Source organism: Chelonia mydas, chromosome 7, assembly GCF_015237465.2.
Source record: "Chelonia mydas isolate rCheMyd1 chromosome 7, rCheMyd1.pri.v2, whole genome shotgun sequence".
Taxonomy (NCBI): Eukaryota; Metazoa; Chordata; order Testudines; family Cheloniidae; genus Chelonia; species Chelonia mydas.
This window is the reverse complement of record NC_057853.1, coordinates 105,721,193-105,739,657: the sequence shown is the minus strand read 5'-3', so window position 1 is coordinate 105,739,657 and position 18,465 is coordinate 105,721,193. Positions and strand designations below refer to the sequence as shown.

At 43.9% G+C, this 18,465-nt stretch overlaps 1 protein-coding gene and 1 long non-coding RNA gene across 6 annotated transcripts in view; one reads left to right on the top strand and one right to left on the bottom strand.

The window, feature by feature from the left end:
* Window positions 1-1,410: 1,410 nt before the first annotated feature.
* On the bottom strand, window positions 1,411-10,221 carry LOC119566753. 2 transcript variants are annotated; one of them, XR_005226034.2, is made up of 3 exons: window positions 8,670-10,214; window positions 4,786-7,843; window positions 1,411-2,366 (listed from the first exon to the last, which is right to left on the bottom strand). It is a non-coding gene; the product is annotated as an uncharacterized LOC119566753 (long non-coding RNA). The 2 variants fall into 2 exon arrangements; XR_006292114.1 differs by lacking the exon at window positions 1,411-2,366 and having other exon boundaries at window positions 7,269-7,843; window positions 8,670-10,221.
* Window positions 10,222-10,246: 25 nt separating this feature from the next.
* Window positions 10,247-18,465, top strand: part of WDR11 (WD repeat domain 11) — a 74,385-nt gene continuing 66,166 nt past the window's right edge. For 3 of the 4 annotated variants that reach the window (XR_005226033.2, XM_037903360.2, XM_037903363.2), the window contains exons 1-2: window positions 10,247-10,506; window positions 14,764-14,875. Coding sequence is in view for 3 of the 4 variants with exons in the window: in XM_037903360.2 (XP_037759288.1) it covers window positions 10,421-10,506; window positions 14,764-14,875 (198 nt within the window). In the remaining variant the exon portion in view is untranslated. The remainder of the gene's footprint in view (window positions 10,507-14,763; window positions 14,876-18,465) is intronic. The other variant, XM_037903362.2, reaches the window with a different exon arrangement.

Sequence of the window (18,465 nt, the reverse complement as noted above, 5' to 3'; positions counted from 1 at the left end):
CAGAAGTCTGTCCAAGCCAGATAGAACAGAAAATATGTCCATCTTTTTTTAAAGGGGTTATAGGCACAATGCACTGTTCATAACTGCAAACCTCCAGTTATTATAGACAGCACAGGTCACACACAGCCAAGAGCAATAAAGCAGGAGAAAACTCATTCTCTGCTCTGTTATACTGTGCTGCTCTCGTATTGACCAGGGCCCAGCCTTGTTCCAGTTTTCTTCAGACACACGTTAATCTGATCTCTCTGCCCAGTGGAATAATTAGGCACATGCACAGTGAGGAACTGCAAGATTACAGTTTTCCTCTGAGCTTTCTCTGACAGGGTAACAAGCCTTGTGGAAAGGAGCAAGTGGTAGATGTGGTATTTCTTGACTTTAGTAAGGCTTTTGATACTGTCTTGCATGACCTTCTCATAAACAAACTAGGGAAATATAGCCTGGATGGAGCTACAAGTAGTTGGGTGCATAACTGGTTGAAAAACTGTTTGCAGCAAGTAATCATTAGTGGTTCACAATCAAGCTGGATGGGCATATCGAATGGGATCCTGCAGAGACTGGTCCTGAGCCCGATTCTGTTCAATACCTTCATAAATGATTTAGATAATGGCATAGAGAGTACACTTATAAATTTTATGGATGATACCAAGCTGAGGGGTGGGGTTTTGCAAGTGCTTTGGAGGATAGGATATAATTTAAAATGATCTGGAGAAATGGTCTGAAGTAAATAGGATGAAATTCAGTAAGGACAAATGCAAAGTACACCACTTAGGAAGGAACTACCACTGCACACATAGAAAAAGGAGGAGTACTGTGGAAAGGGATATGGGGGTTATTGTGTATCACAAGCCAAATATGAGTCAACAGAGTAATAGTGCTGCAAAAAAGGTAAACATCATTCTGGGATGTATTAGCAGGAATGTCGTAAGCAAAACATGAGAAGTCATTCTTTCAGTCTACTCCACACTGATAAGGCCTCATCTGGAGTACTGTGTCCAGTTCTGGGTGCTATGTTTCAGGAAAGATGTGGACAATTTGGAGAAAGTCCAGAAGAGAGCAACAAAAATGATTAAAGGTGTAGAAAACATGACATAGGAGGAAAGATTGGAAAGAAATGGGTTTGTTTAGTCTGGACAAGAGACGACTGAGAAAAAACATGATAATAGTTTTCAGGTACATGAAAGGTTGATACAAGGAGGAGGGTGAAAGTTTGTTCTCTTTAATCTCTGAAGATTGGACAAGAAGCAAGAGGCTTAAATTGCAGCAAGGGAGGTTTAGGTTGGACATTAGGAAAAACTTCCTAGCTGTCAGGATAGTCAACCAGTGGAACAAACTGCATAGGGAGGTTGTGGAATCTCCGTCGTTGGAGGTTTTTAAGAACAGGTTAGACAAACACCTGTCAGGAATGGTCTAGTTATTACTTAGTCCTGCCTTGAGTGCAGGGCACTGGACTAGATGACCTATTGAGCTCTCTTCCAGTCCTACACTTCTAGGATACCCTTCTGTGAAAAAAAGCTGCCTGAAGGCTGAGGGTAAGTAAAAAAAAACTCTGTAACCTTGAGGGTATGCACTTTCAACCAAAGGTTACTTTTAGCAAGTAGAAGTGGCTTTACCACCCTGCCTACTTGACAGGGTGCATGACCCCTCCATTCCTGCAGCTATTCCAAGGTCAATGGGGAAATCCTATGGAAATTGGGCTATCCGGGGAAAGCTAGGACATTTGCACTGAGGCTCATTGTTTCTGTTACTCTTCATGGCAGACATGGGACTGGGCCAATCGCCAGCATTGTGCAGACTGAATGGCAAGCAACACCATATCACAATGCCCTGAATATTCTATTTCTGTATCTATTTGTAAAAGAGGGTAGAGAGTTTGTTGCAAAGAAATAGGCTCAGAAAAAGTCACAGAATAAAGGTAATGGTAGAGGTAAAGATCATATAGACTGTGAACATTGTAATAATTTTCCTAAATAGAAGCCTCCACATGCAAGAAGTATAGAATAGAAATTGATAATCATCTGTGTTTTATAAAACAAATGTGATCCTGTCCTTGCTGTTACTCAAAAATCCTATATAACTACTCCCAGCAGTTTGTTAATGGAGGTTAAGTCCATTAATCGCTATTAGCCAGAATGGGTAAGGAATGGTGTCCCTAGCCTCTGTTTGTCAGAGGGTGGAGATGGATGGCAGGAGCGAGATCACTTGATCATTACCTGTTAGGGTCACTCCCTTTGCGGCACCTGACATTGCTCACTGTTGGTAGACAGGATACTGGGCTGGACGGGCCTTTGGTCTGACCCAGTATGGCCATTCTTATGTTCTGTTTGCAAAAGGATGGGAACTATCTTGTGGTTCATCCATGAAAGAGGCTATAGAGAAAATTACATTGTATTAGTCATTTTGAACTGGTTTTCATGCACTTTAAAAGGAGAGCAAGGACTTCTCATTTCCTGTTTTAATTGAATCTAACTAAGTTACTTTTATGTTTGCAGTGTTGTTGTAAGTGTCTTGGTCCCAGGATATCAGAAAGACAAGTTGGGTGAGGTAATATCTTTTATTGGACACCTTCTGTTGGCGAAAGAGACCAGCTTTCGAAATACCCAGAGCTCTTCTTCAGATCTGGGAAAGGTATTGATGCTTTTCACTTCCAACTTTCTATTTGGAATTTGCTTGTAGGCCTTTGCCCTTAGTTTGAATATGACAAGGCATTAACATTTATAAATCTGGCTTTGCCTAGGCTGCAGCAAGATGAACATCTGTTCAACAAAGAAAGCTCTCAATAACAGACACTGCTATCAGTTAACAAAGCTGGATAGGTTCTTTTAAATCTGACGCAGGTGGGATTTTCAGTGCCATCCTAACCCAAGGCTAGTGAGCTATTCAGAATGTTATTTTACTGGCAGTGACTCACCATCCACAAAAACCTTCGGGTGAGCCATGATTCACACTCAGCTAGAGCGATGTTAAGGGAGAGGGTGATTATTTCTTCCACTTCTTTTTTTTTTTTTTTCATTTTCCTTCCCTTTGCCTTTCTCAGCAAGATTCTTTTAGGTGTGCAAGGCAAAGTGACATCAGGTCTCAAGAGTTTCAGTTTTAGGAAGAGAAAGAACTGATATTTCGCAGACTCAATCTTCCTTCCTTTGGTTCAATTTTAAAATAAGGCTTGTGAGAGGCTGCAAGCCTTCAGAATGTGCTAAGAGACCTCAACTTCCCTGAAGTTCAGGGTGAGTTCAGGGAGCTCAGCATCTCACAAAATCTGGACACGAACTACCAAGATAAACTGTTAATATGATGGTATGATAGTCTATTGTATTATGTGAGAAACAGTATGAGATTATGTATACAACTATCGTAATGCATATGTACAAGTGGGTGGAGTTATATCTGCATTTCCAACCTGATCATTGGCATTTCCTGACTTTTGAATCCCCAGTTCAGCAACATGAATAATCACATTCTTATTCAGCAAAGCCATACGCCCCAGCTTAGCAAAGCGCACCTATTCAGTAAAGCACTTAAGCACATGTTTAAATTCTATTGAAGTCAATGGAATTTAAGCACGTAGGACGGGGTGGGCAAACTTTTTGGTCTGAGGGCCACATCTGGGAATAGAAACTGTATGGCGGGCCATGAATGCTCACAAAATTGGGGTTGGGATGAGGGAGAGGGTGAGGGCTCTGGCTGGGGATGCAGGCTCCGTACTGGGAGCCAGAAATGAGGAGTTCAAGTTGCAGGAGGGAGCTCTGGTCTGGGACGGGGGAGTGAGGTGCAGGGGAGGTGGGGGGGGGGTAGGTGAGGGCTCTGGCTGGGGGTGCGGGCTCTGGGGAGGGGCTAAGGATGAGAGGTTTGGAGAGCAGGAGGGGGATCAGGGATGGGGCAGGGGGTTGGGGCATGGGGAGAGGCTCAGGGGTGCAGGCTCCAGGCAGCACTTACCTCAAGCGGCTCCCGGAAGCAGCAGCACGTCCCTTCTCCAGCTCCTAGGCAGAGGTGCATCCAGGTGGCTCTGCATGCTGCCCCGTCCGCAGGCACCGTCTCTGCAGCTCCCACTGGCTGCAGTTCCTGGCCAATGGGAGCTGCGGGGGCAGCACTTGGGACGGGGGCAGCATGCAGAGTGGAGCCCCCTGGCTGCCCCATGCGTAGGAGCCGGAGGGGGGCTTGCCGCTGCTTCCGGGAGCCATGTGGAGCAGTCCCCGATCCTGCTCCCCGGCTGGAGCGCCAGAGCAGGGCAAGCCCCAGACCCCGCTCCCCAGTGGGAGCTCGAGGGCCAGATTAAAACAGCTGGTGGGCCGTAGTTTGCACTCCCCTGACATAGGACATAGGGCTGGATGGGACTGACAAGGTCATTGAGTCCAGTCTCCTCCTATCACAGGCAATCTTATCAAATACTGTTCACAAATGTATCAAGCTCCATCTTAAAACTAGTAAGGCTATTTAGCCCCCACTGCTCCTATTGGAAGGCTGTTCCAGAACATCACTCTTCTGATGGTTAGAAACCTAATTCTCATTTCTAGCCTAAATGTATTCATGGCCAATTTATACCGCTTTTTTCTTGTGTCAATATTGTCCTTTATTTTAAATAGCTCTTCTACCTCCCTAGTGTTTACCCCCCGCCCCCCCACCATGTATTTACAGAGAGCAGTCATACCTCTTCTCTGAACCTGTTCCAGTATGTATTCATCTTTCTTGAACATGGGTGACCAGAACTGTACATAGTATTCCAGATCAGGTCTCACCAGCACAATAAGCAATGGCATTGATACTTCACTATCTCTGCCAGAAATACCTCACCTGATATATGAGGATTGCATTTGCCTTTTTCATGGCCACATCAGATTGGTGGCTCATAGTTACTCACTGGTTGATTAATACACCCAACTCTTTCTTCTCCTCTCTCATTTCCAAGAGGTGAGCCCCTAGTTTAGAGCAGAAATTCTTTTAGTCCTACACGCAACACCTTTCACTTTGTACTATTAAATTTCATTCTATTTCTATTACTCCAATCATCAAGGTCATCCAATTCTTCCTGTAAAATATTCCCGTCCTCTGTATTCACAGTGCCTCCCACCTTTGTCATCAGCAAATTCCATTAGTACACCCCCACTTTTTGTAGGACTTTGTGCCTAGGTCATTAATTAAAATATTCAATAAGATCAGTCCCAAGCCTGAACCTTGAAGAACTCCACTAGCAACCCCCCTTCAGTCCGATAGTTGTTCTTTCAACACCAACTGTTGTAGTTTCACTTTTAGCCAGTTCCTTACCCACCTTATAATTCTTGTACTGATCCCCATTTTCTCCTGTTTAATGAATATTTTCCCCTATGGCACTATGTCAAATGCTTCACTAAAGTCCAGATAGATTAGATCAATCACATTTTCCTTCTCTAAAAAAAATCCATTATCTCACCAAAGAAAGATACCAGGTTGGCCTGCCATATTCTAACTTTGCTAAATCCATGTTGCATCTTATCCCATTACATCCATTACCTTCATGTCTTTTACTATTCTTTTCTTCAGAATTTATTCTAAAGCCTTGTATACTATTGAGGCCAGATTAACAGATCTGTATATGCCTGGGTCATCTCCCCCCCCCTCTTTTTCTTAAATCATAGACTCACAGGGTTAGAAGGGACTGCAAGGGTCTTCTAGTCTAACCTCCTGCCAAGATGCAGGATTTGTTGAGTCTAAACCATCCTACACAGATGGCTATCCAGCCTCTTTTTGAAAACCTTCAATGACAGAGCTTCCCTAGGCAGCTTTTTACATTGTCCAACTGTTCCTACAGTTAGGAAGGTTTCCCTGTAGGTACAATATTAGCTATTCTCTAGTCATACAATATCACCCCTGATTTGATAGATTTATTAAGAATCCTTGTTACCAGACTTGCAATTTCATTTGCCCGTTCTTTAAGTATCCTGTGATGGTCCCCCTGGTTAGAGCACATTCATCTCTTTGCATGTGGCTTCCACCTTAGTTGTGGTAATTTTCATTTCTATATACACTTTCCCATTAGCTATCCTGCCTTTTCCATCCATGTTATAAATTATCATCCTTATTGAAACCCTGAGGCAAAGTTTGCATTTAGTTTTTGGGCCATACCTACATAATTTTTAATTTCTCCCCCACACTGACTGCACAGCAGCTCCACTTCTTTTCTTGTTCTCTTTTTATTTATGTAACTAAAGAACCTTTCACTATTGGTTTTAATTGGCTTCGCAATTCTAACTCAGCTTGACTTTTGGCAGTTCTCACTTTATCCCAGCATTTTCTGATCTACATAATGTAGCTTAATTTGCTGACCAATCCCTAAGTGTTTTACTGCATATGGATGGAATTCATCATGTGCTTACATATTTTGCTGAACTGGGGTGTAAAGTCCAATTGACTGCAATGCTTAAAGTGAAGCAGATGCTCTGCTGAACATGAATGCGATTACTCATGTGTTTAAAGTCAAGCATGTGCTTAACTGCTTTTCTGAATTAGGGCCTAGCTGTGCAACCTTAATGTAGATTTTTGCATTTTATTTTCTGTGGTTTTAGAAGGAAAACGTTTAAATGAAGAAGCTTCCATCTCTTGGGCTTCAAAGTTCCTTCTGAAAAGCTTATGAACACAGCACGTAAATATCATATGCTGCAAAATTTTGCTAAATATTACCTGAAAGCTGCCAGCCTGGACCTAAGCCACCTAGAACCTATCACTCCTGAATACAGCCACTAAAGGCCAGCTGCCCCTGACCAAAGCTTCCTGTGTACTGCCCTTCCTTATTCTGCCCAAATGGAGCTTGCTTAAAAATTCACTACATTTACAGATAAAGAAATGGGGGATGAGCTGCAACATGCTAGAGACTGGATAGTCACTGAGCTTACCCCATATTTTCCAGAGGGTCATTTTTGACTCATTTTCTCAAGACAGGCTGCTGTTTTTCTCTCTGAGGTTTCACAGCTATATTATTAGTGTCGGAACTAAGACCCAGATCTGCAAATGTATTTAGGGGCCTAACACCACTGACTTCAAAGGGAACTAGCTGCCTAAATATTCTTTAGGGTCTGGGCCTGACTGCACTGCTATATATTTGATAATACAATTATAGTCTAATTACTGGCATTGCATCCATGGAACAGAGTCGCACAAGAATGACAAGTTCTGTTCCAACATCAGAAGTACTTCTCATTAGAAGAAGATAACTAACTGCAGAAACAGAGTTAGTTTTACATTTGCAGCAGTGAAAGACATTTCTCAAGAGTAATTATTATGAAGAGGCCATCTCGCTGATCACATTATTTCCTTTAATACTGTTCACTGACCCAGTACTTCCCACCATGTGCATTAACATCGTCGCCTTCTTGCTGCCCCTCCTTCCCTCACTAACCTCCAAGAGGTCGATGTCCTCCTTCAGCTCCCCCCTCTCTCTTTAGCAAACTATTTGTTTCCCCAACATTGGCTGGCAACTTACATTCTTTTCCTCTTTTTTTTTTTTCTTTCCTGCTGCTAAACACCTTTAGATAAAACCCAAGGTTCTTTCACTGCAGCTTTTCCTTTTCGTTCAGCACTGCATCTCTGACTTCTTCAACCTGTTTGAGTCAGGGAGGAGTGGCCAGTACCACTTCTCCTCCTTAGCATATCCCCTCAAAATCTTTCACATGCTTCCTCATTCTCTCTGTTGAGGATCTTGTTAATTTCTTCAGTGAGACAAATGATGCAACCTGGAAAGAGCTTTCACTTTCCTCTACTTCCCTCCTGCTGTGTGATGTTCTTTTTCAGCCCAGTATCTGATCAGATGACTCTTTCACTCCTTCAACTCCAGTTGAAGAAACTGGATAGAAAGGTGACTAGGGAATTCCTTTCCACTCTGTGAGGATAGGGAGAGAAGCAATAGCAGCACACTCAAGGACACAAAGTCTAATGTACCATATTAGCAAAGGTGTTGGGGACACTGGGGCGTGGCCACTAGGTAACTCGAGGGGATGGAAGCCCCCGAGTGTCGAAGAAGCCCCCTCGCACTAGGCCCAAGTGTCCTTGACCCCCTCCCGCCTGGAGGCACTTGCAGCAGCTATGCGTACTAGGCCCAAGTGTCCTTGGCCCCCCTGCCTGGAGGCACTTGCAGCAGTTATGCTGAGGATCTGCAACAATATGTTGCAGAGTCAGACTGCCTGAAACAAAACAAGGCCAAACAGGGCAGATATGGAAGAACAATGCTGAATAAAGCAGCTTTATGTATAGTTTAACAAATGATACAAAAAACAAGGGAACTAGCTGGTAACTGGATTGGCTGGCTATATGGATACTTAGGGCAGCTTGCTATTGGATAAGTATGCTGAAGAAAGGATGTATAAAAGCCTGTGTAACTTCCTGCTCTGTGTGCAGGATTTGAGATTCTATTCTCCCTGTACCTTTTTGCAGCTGCAAATAAACTTTTCTGCTTCTCCCCCCCGTTGTGATTATTGGGTGAAGCAGACCGGGTAGCGAACCAACCCCTGCTGTTGTTTTGCCTCTTGGCACTGGGTGCCGGCAACAAAGGGACAATTACAATTAGTGAGAATTCAGTGTGCTCAGCACTTTGGCAGATTGAGCTCTAGGTGTGTACGATTATGTTGCCCCCAGTGGTGGATTATAAAAAGAAAAAAGTCCTGTTAGTACTACTAGTAAACAGAAACTTCATCTCAAAGAATAAATACTAGTGTTTTGGGATCTGAAGATCTTGAGTTCTATTCTCCATTGTAGTGTTTTAGCTGACAATTTTATACAGCCATGTATTTGTTCCAAGAGCAGGGTCCTAAGGAGCAGATAGAAGAAACCATAAGCTGCAGATGGCTATTTGAATGGAAGCCCAACAAACATTTATTACATAAATAAGAAAAAGTGTAGTAGCACCTAATATACCCCAAAATGTAGGCCCTGCTGCAAACTGGCATAACAATACTCCACTACCTGGAGATTGCCAATTTTTGGCCCCCAGTTCCCAAATTCCTTTGCAACCAGAGGCAATATTTAGTCAATCCCACTGCACCAAAAAAAAACCGGAACGCCCATACAACTTCACCACAAAAAACTGACATCTGGATCTATCTGATCCTTGCCTCTGCCTCACAAATTCCATGGCATGAATAGAGAATAGCAGCTGCCCCTACTCCACCAAAATAATCTGGATCCCTGTGCGTCCCAGCACTGAAAAACCTGACTATAGCAAATGGAGCCTATTGTTAGTAGCGATCACTCAAATAGAAATCTAAATAAAACAATCAAACAAGTGTAGCTTCTTCTATGTCAGTAGGAAAACCTGGACCCTCCCTTTTGCTTCCCTGTATTATTTTGCAAACTGGTGCAGTACCACTGCAAAAACACACAATGTGTGCTTTTGAGTTGCTCTTGCACTAGGATGTCTCAGTACTCAGAACCTGGGTTGTAATGGCTAAGTAGGAATGGCAATAGGTTTTTACCTAAGTACAAACAGGATGGCAAAGGGAGCCAGGGTTGGGGCTAATAACAGTAGACAAGTGCAGGACACCTGCTTTTGCGCTCCTTGTGAGGAGGGATGTGTGGGGATCTGGATTATTGTAGTGTAATTGGAATAGCTGCCATGTAGCTGGTAAAATTTTGGGGATGAGGATTAAAAAAACCCAAAAATGGTTCGATTCAGCTGCCGGATAACTATTTTTTACAATGCTGCTCTATCAGTTTGCAACAGAGGCTGGGTGTTGTGGCGTAGTAGGTGCTGTAACAACAGAGTTGGGGCATTGGGCTTTAAAAAATGGCAAGATCCAAATCACAGATAAGTCTTTTTCCAGAGCTACTGGGCCAGGATGCATCAAGATCCAGATATTCCCACTGAAATAGGAGTGGCCACATTTGTTTCCTATTTAGATTGTACGCTCTGAGGTTGCCCCCCCCGCCCTTTGTCAATAATCGGACGGCTCCTGGTGCTGGATCCGTGTTTTTTGGTGTTGTCCAGCCAGGAGAACGGGTTCATTGCGTGGCTTCTGGGTGACTGCTGCCAAAAATGTAGGAAAACCTGACCGGATGCAGCGGCTGGATGCGGCTGCTTTGCAGCGCTGCGAGGACAGGGGAGCTTGGGTGTCTGGGGCGGCGCAAGCGGCTCCCCGGTGCGGTGCTGCTTGGAGGCGCTGACTCCGGGGCCGCGCTGTGGCTGGGCTGGGGAGGCAGAAGCGGCACGAGGTGGGGGCTCGGGCTCCGCCGCTCAGCGACTCCCTGCCGCGGCGGAACCAAAGTGCCCCAGACGCTGGGGCGGCCCGGACAGCTGGGGAACGGGATCGGCGGGGGACTGCCCCGCGACGCTTCCGGCTGAGGCGCCGGGCTGAGGCTTCCCCGCTGCCGCGCAGAGCCCGGGCTACCCCCGCCCCGCGCAGAGCCAGGGGGGGCCGCCGCCCCCGGGGTTCAGCGCGCCGCTGCCGGGCTCCCCCTGCACAGTATGTTGCCCTACACGGTGAACATCCGGCTGTCGGCCCGGACCCTCACCGGAGCCCTGAGCGCGCAGAACAAGGGGGCGGTGGACTGGTGAGTGCGCGGCCGGGCAGGGGAGCCCTCGCTTGGGGGCGTGACAGGCCCAAGCTCGGTGGGTGGGGGTGTGAGAGAGTGAGTGAGAGTGAAGGGCCCTGGCTGGGGATGGAGGGCGGCTTCTGGTGTAGAGTCGGTTGATGAACCAATAGGAAAGGAGGCCTTGGAGCCCCGGAGGAGGAAGGTGGGGGGGGGAGAGAATAGGAAGCCCTGGCCTAGGGGTGCGGGGGAGAGGCTTTTCGGGGAGAGGCTGGGCGCTAGAGAGATGGAGGACCAGAGTCTTTGAAGTGGGGGAGCGAACTATGCCCTCCCTCCTCCTCCAGCCTTTCAGAGACAGCTGTCAACGAGGGGCTGTGCCTGACCCACTTTCTCTGTGACTGGGAAGGTTGTTACTCACTTTTCTAAGAGTACAGCATGGGCAGCCTCAAACACTGAAAACATGAGTTTTAAACATGTTTTAAAAAAACAGGTTCTTTTATTTGACTTCTTAGGTTTCTGAGCCTTTGCTTGGTATAGGGTACACTATAGTCATGTTTTCAGTTTCTTTCCACAAACGGAAGGACTAGGAAAATATAAAGCTGAGATTCCCACATAATCACTTGTCTGCAGGAGGTGAAACATTAAATCAGACACCAAATATCGTGGGACTTGATCACAGGTGCTGACTTTTGGTTTTGCTGGTGGGTGCCCCATCCCGGCTCTGCCCCCCTCTCCAAGGCCCTGCCCTCACTCTTTCCCACTCCACCTCTTCCTGCCCCCACTCTGCCCCCTCCCCTAGGTCCTATCCCCTGAGCATCTCCTGCCCGCTGCTCACTCCTTCCTGCCTTGAAGGTGAAGGGTGTGTGTTTGGGGGGGGGCTTAGCCTCCTCCCAAAACTGGCAATTTTCAGCATATTTATACACTTTTCATAGTCTGTTATTGAATGTGTGTCTGTCATTGGCATCTGAACAATGTAATCATTATTAAAATAGTAATGAAATATATCATTACATTATCATGAATTACAGTACAGACACTCCCCAGGTTATGCAAAACCTGACTTATGCAAATTCGCACTTAAGGAAAAAGTTCCATAAGCTAGAAATAGGATTTTCGAGTTGCGGAAATTTTTGTCTAATGTACAGGTATATGTTTCCAACTTATGCAAAATTCTAGTTAGGCAAGACTTTCCGGGACGGAACGATTGTGTGAGTCGGGGGGGCGTCTGTATATTAAATTCATTACATTCAGCTATAAGCTGTCTTCACTAACATCCCAGTGTAAAGACATTACGTTTGCTCTGGGCTTCACACCGGCTTAGGGCCTGTTTGGGAGCTGAGGCCACTGATGGCTGTGGGAAGAAGGTGGATGGAAGGGACAAGCATTGGGGAGTTTTTCCCCTCTCCCTGCCCCTTTCCCTTTCTCTTGTTTCTTCTCTAAGTCCTTGCTCCCCTTCCTGATGTTTTCCCCTTCTTGCTTCCCACCCATGTCCCTTTTCCCATCTCTCTAAGCTCCCCACCTCCTGGTGGCTCTGTCTAGTGCCTGTTCCCACCCACACACTCAAAGTGGCAGAGGAGGTTCCCTCTCCTTGGGTGGGAGGGTTGCCTAGTGGCTAAGGCACAGGTCTCGGGCTTAGAAGTTCTGGGTTTGATTCTCTGCTCTGCCACAGACTCCCTGCTTAGCCTTGGGAAAGTCACTTCTCCTTTGTGTGCTGTAGATCCCACCTGCCAAATGGGGCTAATGCTGACCCTGCCTGCTAGGCTAAATCCATTCATGGCTGTGTAATGATGGTGGAAATGGAGATACCAGTGTGGGTAGATTTGGGCTGAATTTCTCCACAGCCGGAGAGTGTGGGGAGACGGGAGAGAGGGGGGCTCAGGCCAGCTCTGCACAGAGTGGGGTTGGGGCTTCAGCTCTGTAACTTCTGCCACTAGGGTGGGTGAGGCTCCCGTGCCAGGGACTTCAGCCCCAAATGTTCTGCCAGGGTCCAGGGCCTCTTGACCGCCCCCCCCACCTCCCAGCATGACTCCTGCCAGGGTCCGGGGCTTCTCCTCCCTCTCCCCACGTGGCTTCTGCTGGAGTCGGAGCTTCTCCCCCCGCACCATGGCTCCTGCCAGGGTCAAAGCTTTTCCTCCCTTCCCCTCCCCCCAATGCAGCTCCTGACAGGGTCCAGGGCTTCTCCTCCCCGTAATCCACCACTGCACCAGCCGTAGCCTAGCTGGGCTCCTTTGGGTCACCTGATGCCTGCTGTGGCCGGAGTCGAGCCTGGCTACCAGGGAGTAACCAAACACATGGACGCCATGGTCAACAGCCCAAGAGGTGTGGGGCGTCCCTAGGTGAGCAGGGGCTGGCTGTGCTGCTGCTGCTGATAGCCCTGCACTCCTGCCCATGCCTAACCCTAACGATTTTTCATGTGTGTGTGAGACTCACTCAGCCCTTGCCAGAGCAGGGAGGTGGGAAAAAGCTGATCTGAGCCTGCCCGCCAAACAGTTGATCGCAGCTGCGCGCTGGCTACCCGCAGGAAACGGCTCATCTGCCGAGGCACCCGCAAAACAGTTGATCCCTGGCTGCCAACAGCTGGTCATCCCAGTGGGTGATGAGCACCCCCTATTTTTTTTTCCGTGGGTGCTCCAGCCCCGGAGCACCCACGGAGTCGGCGCCTATGGACTTGCTATATAATTGTGAAAATTGTCAGCACTGAGTTTGGAGGATCTGATCAGTTTCACTTCCTGCAAATGAAAACTTATCATAAACACGCTCTTGACAAATTCAGTTTTGTTAAATTTCCGTGCATCGATGACTGTTTCTGTTTTTGTCTGTTAAATATTTATATTGGTGTAGGGTCAAAAGCAGTGGTTCTCAACCTTTTTTGGCTCAGGACCCATTTATAAATGTTTATGGCCTGTTGTGACCCAGTAAATTGTCTGGGGGTGGAGGCCCTGGGGTAGTTTTGGTCAGGTCCTACCCAGCACTCATCCATCACCTGTGCTGTGGGACTGGCTGGGCTTCGCTCTCTGCAGCCTCCTTTATTGGTGTGACAAGCCACATGTGGTGTAAGTGTTGACAAACATAAATGGTAGAAACCTTCTGCTATGTGTTGTAGAGATGATACACCTATCTACCTATGAAATGGCAGATAAAAAGCAATATTATATATGCAATGCCTTGTATGTCCTCCAACTAATCCAAACAACTGCTCTGTCAGGGAGGTTAAAATTATACCCATTTTGCAGCTGGTGAAACTGAACAGGCTGCCTGATTTTTCAGTCCCATGCTTAAATAACTGAACCAACCCTCTGTCTGAGGACTTCTGCTTCCATATCTGTCAAGTCAAGACAACACCTTCCCCTCCACTGATTCCCTCGATATTTACTCAGAGTAGTGGACATTATCTGGGGTTCTGTGCTTGGTTCCCTTTTGGATTCTTTGCTTCAACTCCTTGACTCCAATCCTATTCTTGTTTGTCCCCAACCATTTAGCTGAACCTCATATTTTTGTGGTCCTCATATGTGGCAGTCAACCTCTTCTCTGAGGTCAAATAGCCGAAACTTTTGACTACTACTAAACTCACTTAAAATATGCCCCTTTTCTCTGTCAGTTCTCCCCTTCTTTGCAAAAACCAACCAACCAATATCCCAACAATTATGAATTATCTCATATCTTATAAAGGAGCATGCCATACTATGTAAGTTTTAGCCTACCCTTTTAGCATTTAAACAGCCTCTGACATACATTAGCCTTGCATTGAAAAATTGCTCCCTGTAGAGTGCTGGTATTGAGTTTTGTATGTTTTCAAGTTTTATTTTGTTGGGTAGGTTTTACTATTTTTATTTGTTTCCAGTAGCATGCACACAACATGCTTGATGTTGTACAAACAAGTGGCACACTTCTTGCCCCCAAGTGATTTTAATTTTAAAAATGATCAAACAGAGGCAGAGTGTAGGGGAGAGGGAGATGACAGTTAACAAAGCCCTCTCTTCATAATAAACACAATGCTTTAATGATACAATGATTTTTTAAAAACATATGATATAGAAGCAATCACAAATAAATCAACCATGCTGCTGTAGTTGCAGTTCAGCTTTATGTTATTACTTATTATACACAGTATCAGTTTTGTTGAAAATCCAGCTACAGAAATTCTAATGAAGTATAGATCATTGCTACTACAGTTTGACTTTACAGCTAAAAAAAATCTCATGAAATCCAAGTACACCTACTGATGGTCTGCACATTTATTTCTTTCCTTGTTTGATAGTAACATTGCTATTTTTCCAGGGGCTGGCAAGGTTTGATTGCATATGGGTGTCAGTCCCTAGTGCTAGTTATTGATTCCAACACTGCCCAGACTGTACAGGTTTTGGAAAGACACAAAACTACTGTTGTCAAGGTGAGTTTATTTGTTTCATGTTGTTTCATGTGATTCTTTTGTGTGTGTTGTTTTTTCTAAATTTCAGTGTAAATAACTACCATTTTATCTAATTTGATTTTCACATCAAATCTGGTATATAACTAATCTTTAAGGAATAAAATGACCTCTTTGATGGCTAAGATCCAATCATTTGTTGAAATTGAACAGGCATCTATGTACCATTATATTTTCGGATGTATGGAGAAACATCTGTATGTTTGTTAACGATACAGATGTGGCCAAAACAGAAACACACCTTAAAAAAACCAATTATTATACACCTAATACACATTGAAATTCTCCTTTGCTTTTGACTTAACTGATCTTTCCTTATTAGAAAAAGGCCAACATTGTAAACAAGATATATGCATGGCAACATACAGTTCTACTAACTTCACAATCCATAAAAATATTTTTGCCGTTTTCCTATTATTTTTGAATCTTACAAATATTTTTGTGGCTTAACGTAATAGCAGTAATGAGTCACCGGGAAGGCTTTTCCTGATAGGTAGCTGAGTTCATTATCATGGCACCTGCCAAAGAGACGCAGTCTCCTTGCAGATCAAGCACCACCCGATTGTTTTTGAGCTAAGTCTGGCTCAGTGTTCAGTCTGCGTCTGTCATTGGTGTTCTTATAGTGCTACTTTTGGCAACCATGTGATAGCTGGTTGTGCAGCAGCATTCCTTAGTTAGCGCGCTAACTGGCTGAGTTAAGTGCCCTCAATTTCATTTTGCAACATTTATCTCCTAGGAAATACTGCTTGTGCGTATTTGTGATGTTTAATTCCTTAGTATTTTCTTGTTGGATTCCTATTTTTCTGAGAAAATGAAACTGTGCTGGCATTCTTAAGTCATCAGTTCATCATGATTATCAATAATTATGACAACCCTAAAAAGATGACAAATTCTGAGCTCTTTTTAGCGATAATCTGCTTATCTGTGGATTGTCTAGTCTTGGGGAAGAGGTGACGCATGTTTTCTGTGGAGATTCCTCAGCTCAGAACTCCATCAAATAGTTTGTCAGGGCTTGACCTTGCCAGCCTTCAGAGCATGGTACAAGGCACATCAATTTGATCTTTTCTTAGACCATTGGGTATTGGTGGATTATTAGAGAATGATTGGTGCATTGCATGGCTGAGGGCTGTTTGGTGGACAGTTAGATTTCATGTCTGGTAATATTGAATCTGTTCTATCCAGATGCTGCAACAATAGATATATAACAAATTAATAAATTCCAAGTCCAAAAAGGATCATTGTGATTAGCTAGTCTGACGTCCAGTACAACACATAGCAATAGAAGATCCCCAAAATAATTCATAGAGTAGATCTTCCAGATATAAATCAGGAGTGGAGATTAAATTAATATTCCTCCCCTGAAAAACATTAATAAGGATTTGTGTGGGGCACTTCTTGAGGGACAGTGCAGTTCAATTCCCCAGTTTCTGCCCTATCAACCAAGCAGAGGGCAGGTTTGGGAGCTGCAGCGCAGGTCCTCCTTGGCTTATGCTCCAGTCTATCGACTGGAATGGTGGTCACACCTCGTCTGCAGTTCTTGTATAGTGGAGATTGGGCTGTATAAGAAAAAGTGGTCTGTTTTGACGCTGTAGACTGCCATATTTTTGAGTGAGGTGCAGAATACCATCTTGCAGTGTTCAAAAGGTTCATTTATAGTTGATCCTCTGCACTTGGATACATATCAACCCAAATAAATTAAAATAGCATCACCAAATCCTGAAAGCAGCTGTCTTCAGAGGTAAAATCTATCAAGATATTGCAGGTGGCTGAAACTTTGCGTATTTAAAAGTTGATAACTGCATAAGAGTACTTTTTATTTTGGTGGGGTGACAGCAATCTACCATGTTGTAATATTGATATGTTTCTTCAAATACAGTGCTTTATTTCATAGTAGCAGCCATGTTAGTCTGTATCCATAAAAAGAAAAGGAGGACTTGTGGCATCTTAGAGACTAACAAATTTATTAGAGCATAAGCTTTCGTGAGCTACAATGAAGTGAGCTGTAGCTCACAAAAGCTTATGCTCTAATAAATTTGTTAGTCTCTAAGATGCCACAAGTACTCCTTTTCTTTTTAATGCTTTGTTTGGGTTTTTTGGGGTGTTTTATATTATAAAATTAAACCTGTTTACATTGCTATGGAAACATTGGTACCTATTGAATAGTTAGGATTAGCATCTAAATACGGACAAGAATCCCTCTAGTCACATTTTAATGATTGAATTTAGTCTCCGGATTTGGAGCAATAACATGCCAGAGAGCAACTGAATTTTCTACATAAGTTTAGATCCACCATTTTTCTGTTACGGCCAGGCTGTGTCTCTGACTTGCCTATTGATTAATATATTTTTTTGTTTCTGTTGATAGGAGTATTTTTCAAATGTAAACATCTGGAACTGCTGTATAAGTTGTGTGCCATGTCGTATCTCCATATATGACAACACATTTCTATGCCACAAACGCTTTGATTAAAGCTTTTCTGTTTTATTACGTGTGTGGAGATTGTCAAAGAAATGTGTGGTCAAAATTTGAACAATAAATTATATTATCCTCGATAGTGGATGGAGCAATAAGTGATATGGACACATGCAAGAGGTTGGCAAATAACCATACAAATAGTTAGTCAGCATCATAACTGTTCTAAATTGAACATAATATTTAGGTATTACTTCTGTTGGTTAGAGAGCGTCCTGCAGTTGGTCACAAAATGAAAATGGAGACTGATGAGAAAGGTAACAAAAACATACCTATTGGCCAATCCACATGGATATTTTGGGGACCTGTATATTATGAAGTATATTAAAACACTTTTTAATGACTTTACTCTCTTAAGGCAAGATACTGTATAAGAAAATATATCAAATCATTCTTTACAACATGTTTTAAAATTATATACTCTGACATTACAATGAATGACACTCACTCTGGATGAGCAGCAGATTGTCGTCTTAGCCTCCTACACCCCTGACATGTGCTGGACTGTCCTCAGAACTGGTCATGAGATATAGGTAAATACCAAAACCTAAAATAGTGTCCAAACAGCAAATTAAACACACAGTGGAACAGGACAGTGGCAATATTAATAGCTTAGTTTAAAAGTTAAACATAGGTTAGTTAATAAATTATAACCGATATAATTATATATTATATCAACTCTTCTGCCTTATAATGATAGCATTATAACTGCATCAGGATAGCCATATTTTCCAGCAATTTTTTTTGATGTTATACTATTTCAACAGTAAGCTAAATGTTAAAGTCCCTGCAGTCTTTATATAATTTATTAGATCATTTTTCAAAACCACCATCTCTTTTATTAACTGGAGCAGACCCAGGAAAATGACTAATTTATGAGGAAAAAGAGAGGAGTGGAATTCTTTACTTTTCTGCTTTAAAGATCAGTGGACATCATATAAGAAATTATTATACTGGCCAAGATCTTTCTACACTTCTCTAGATGTATTCATAAATAATTTTCTTCGATTCCTGAACTTAATATTTAAGAAGTCTACTTACCACATTCCTTTTTAAAAAAACTATTACAGTTGCAAGTGAC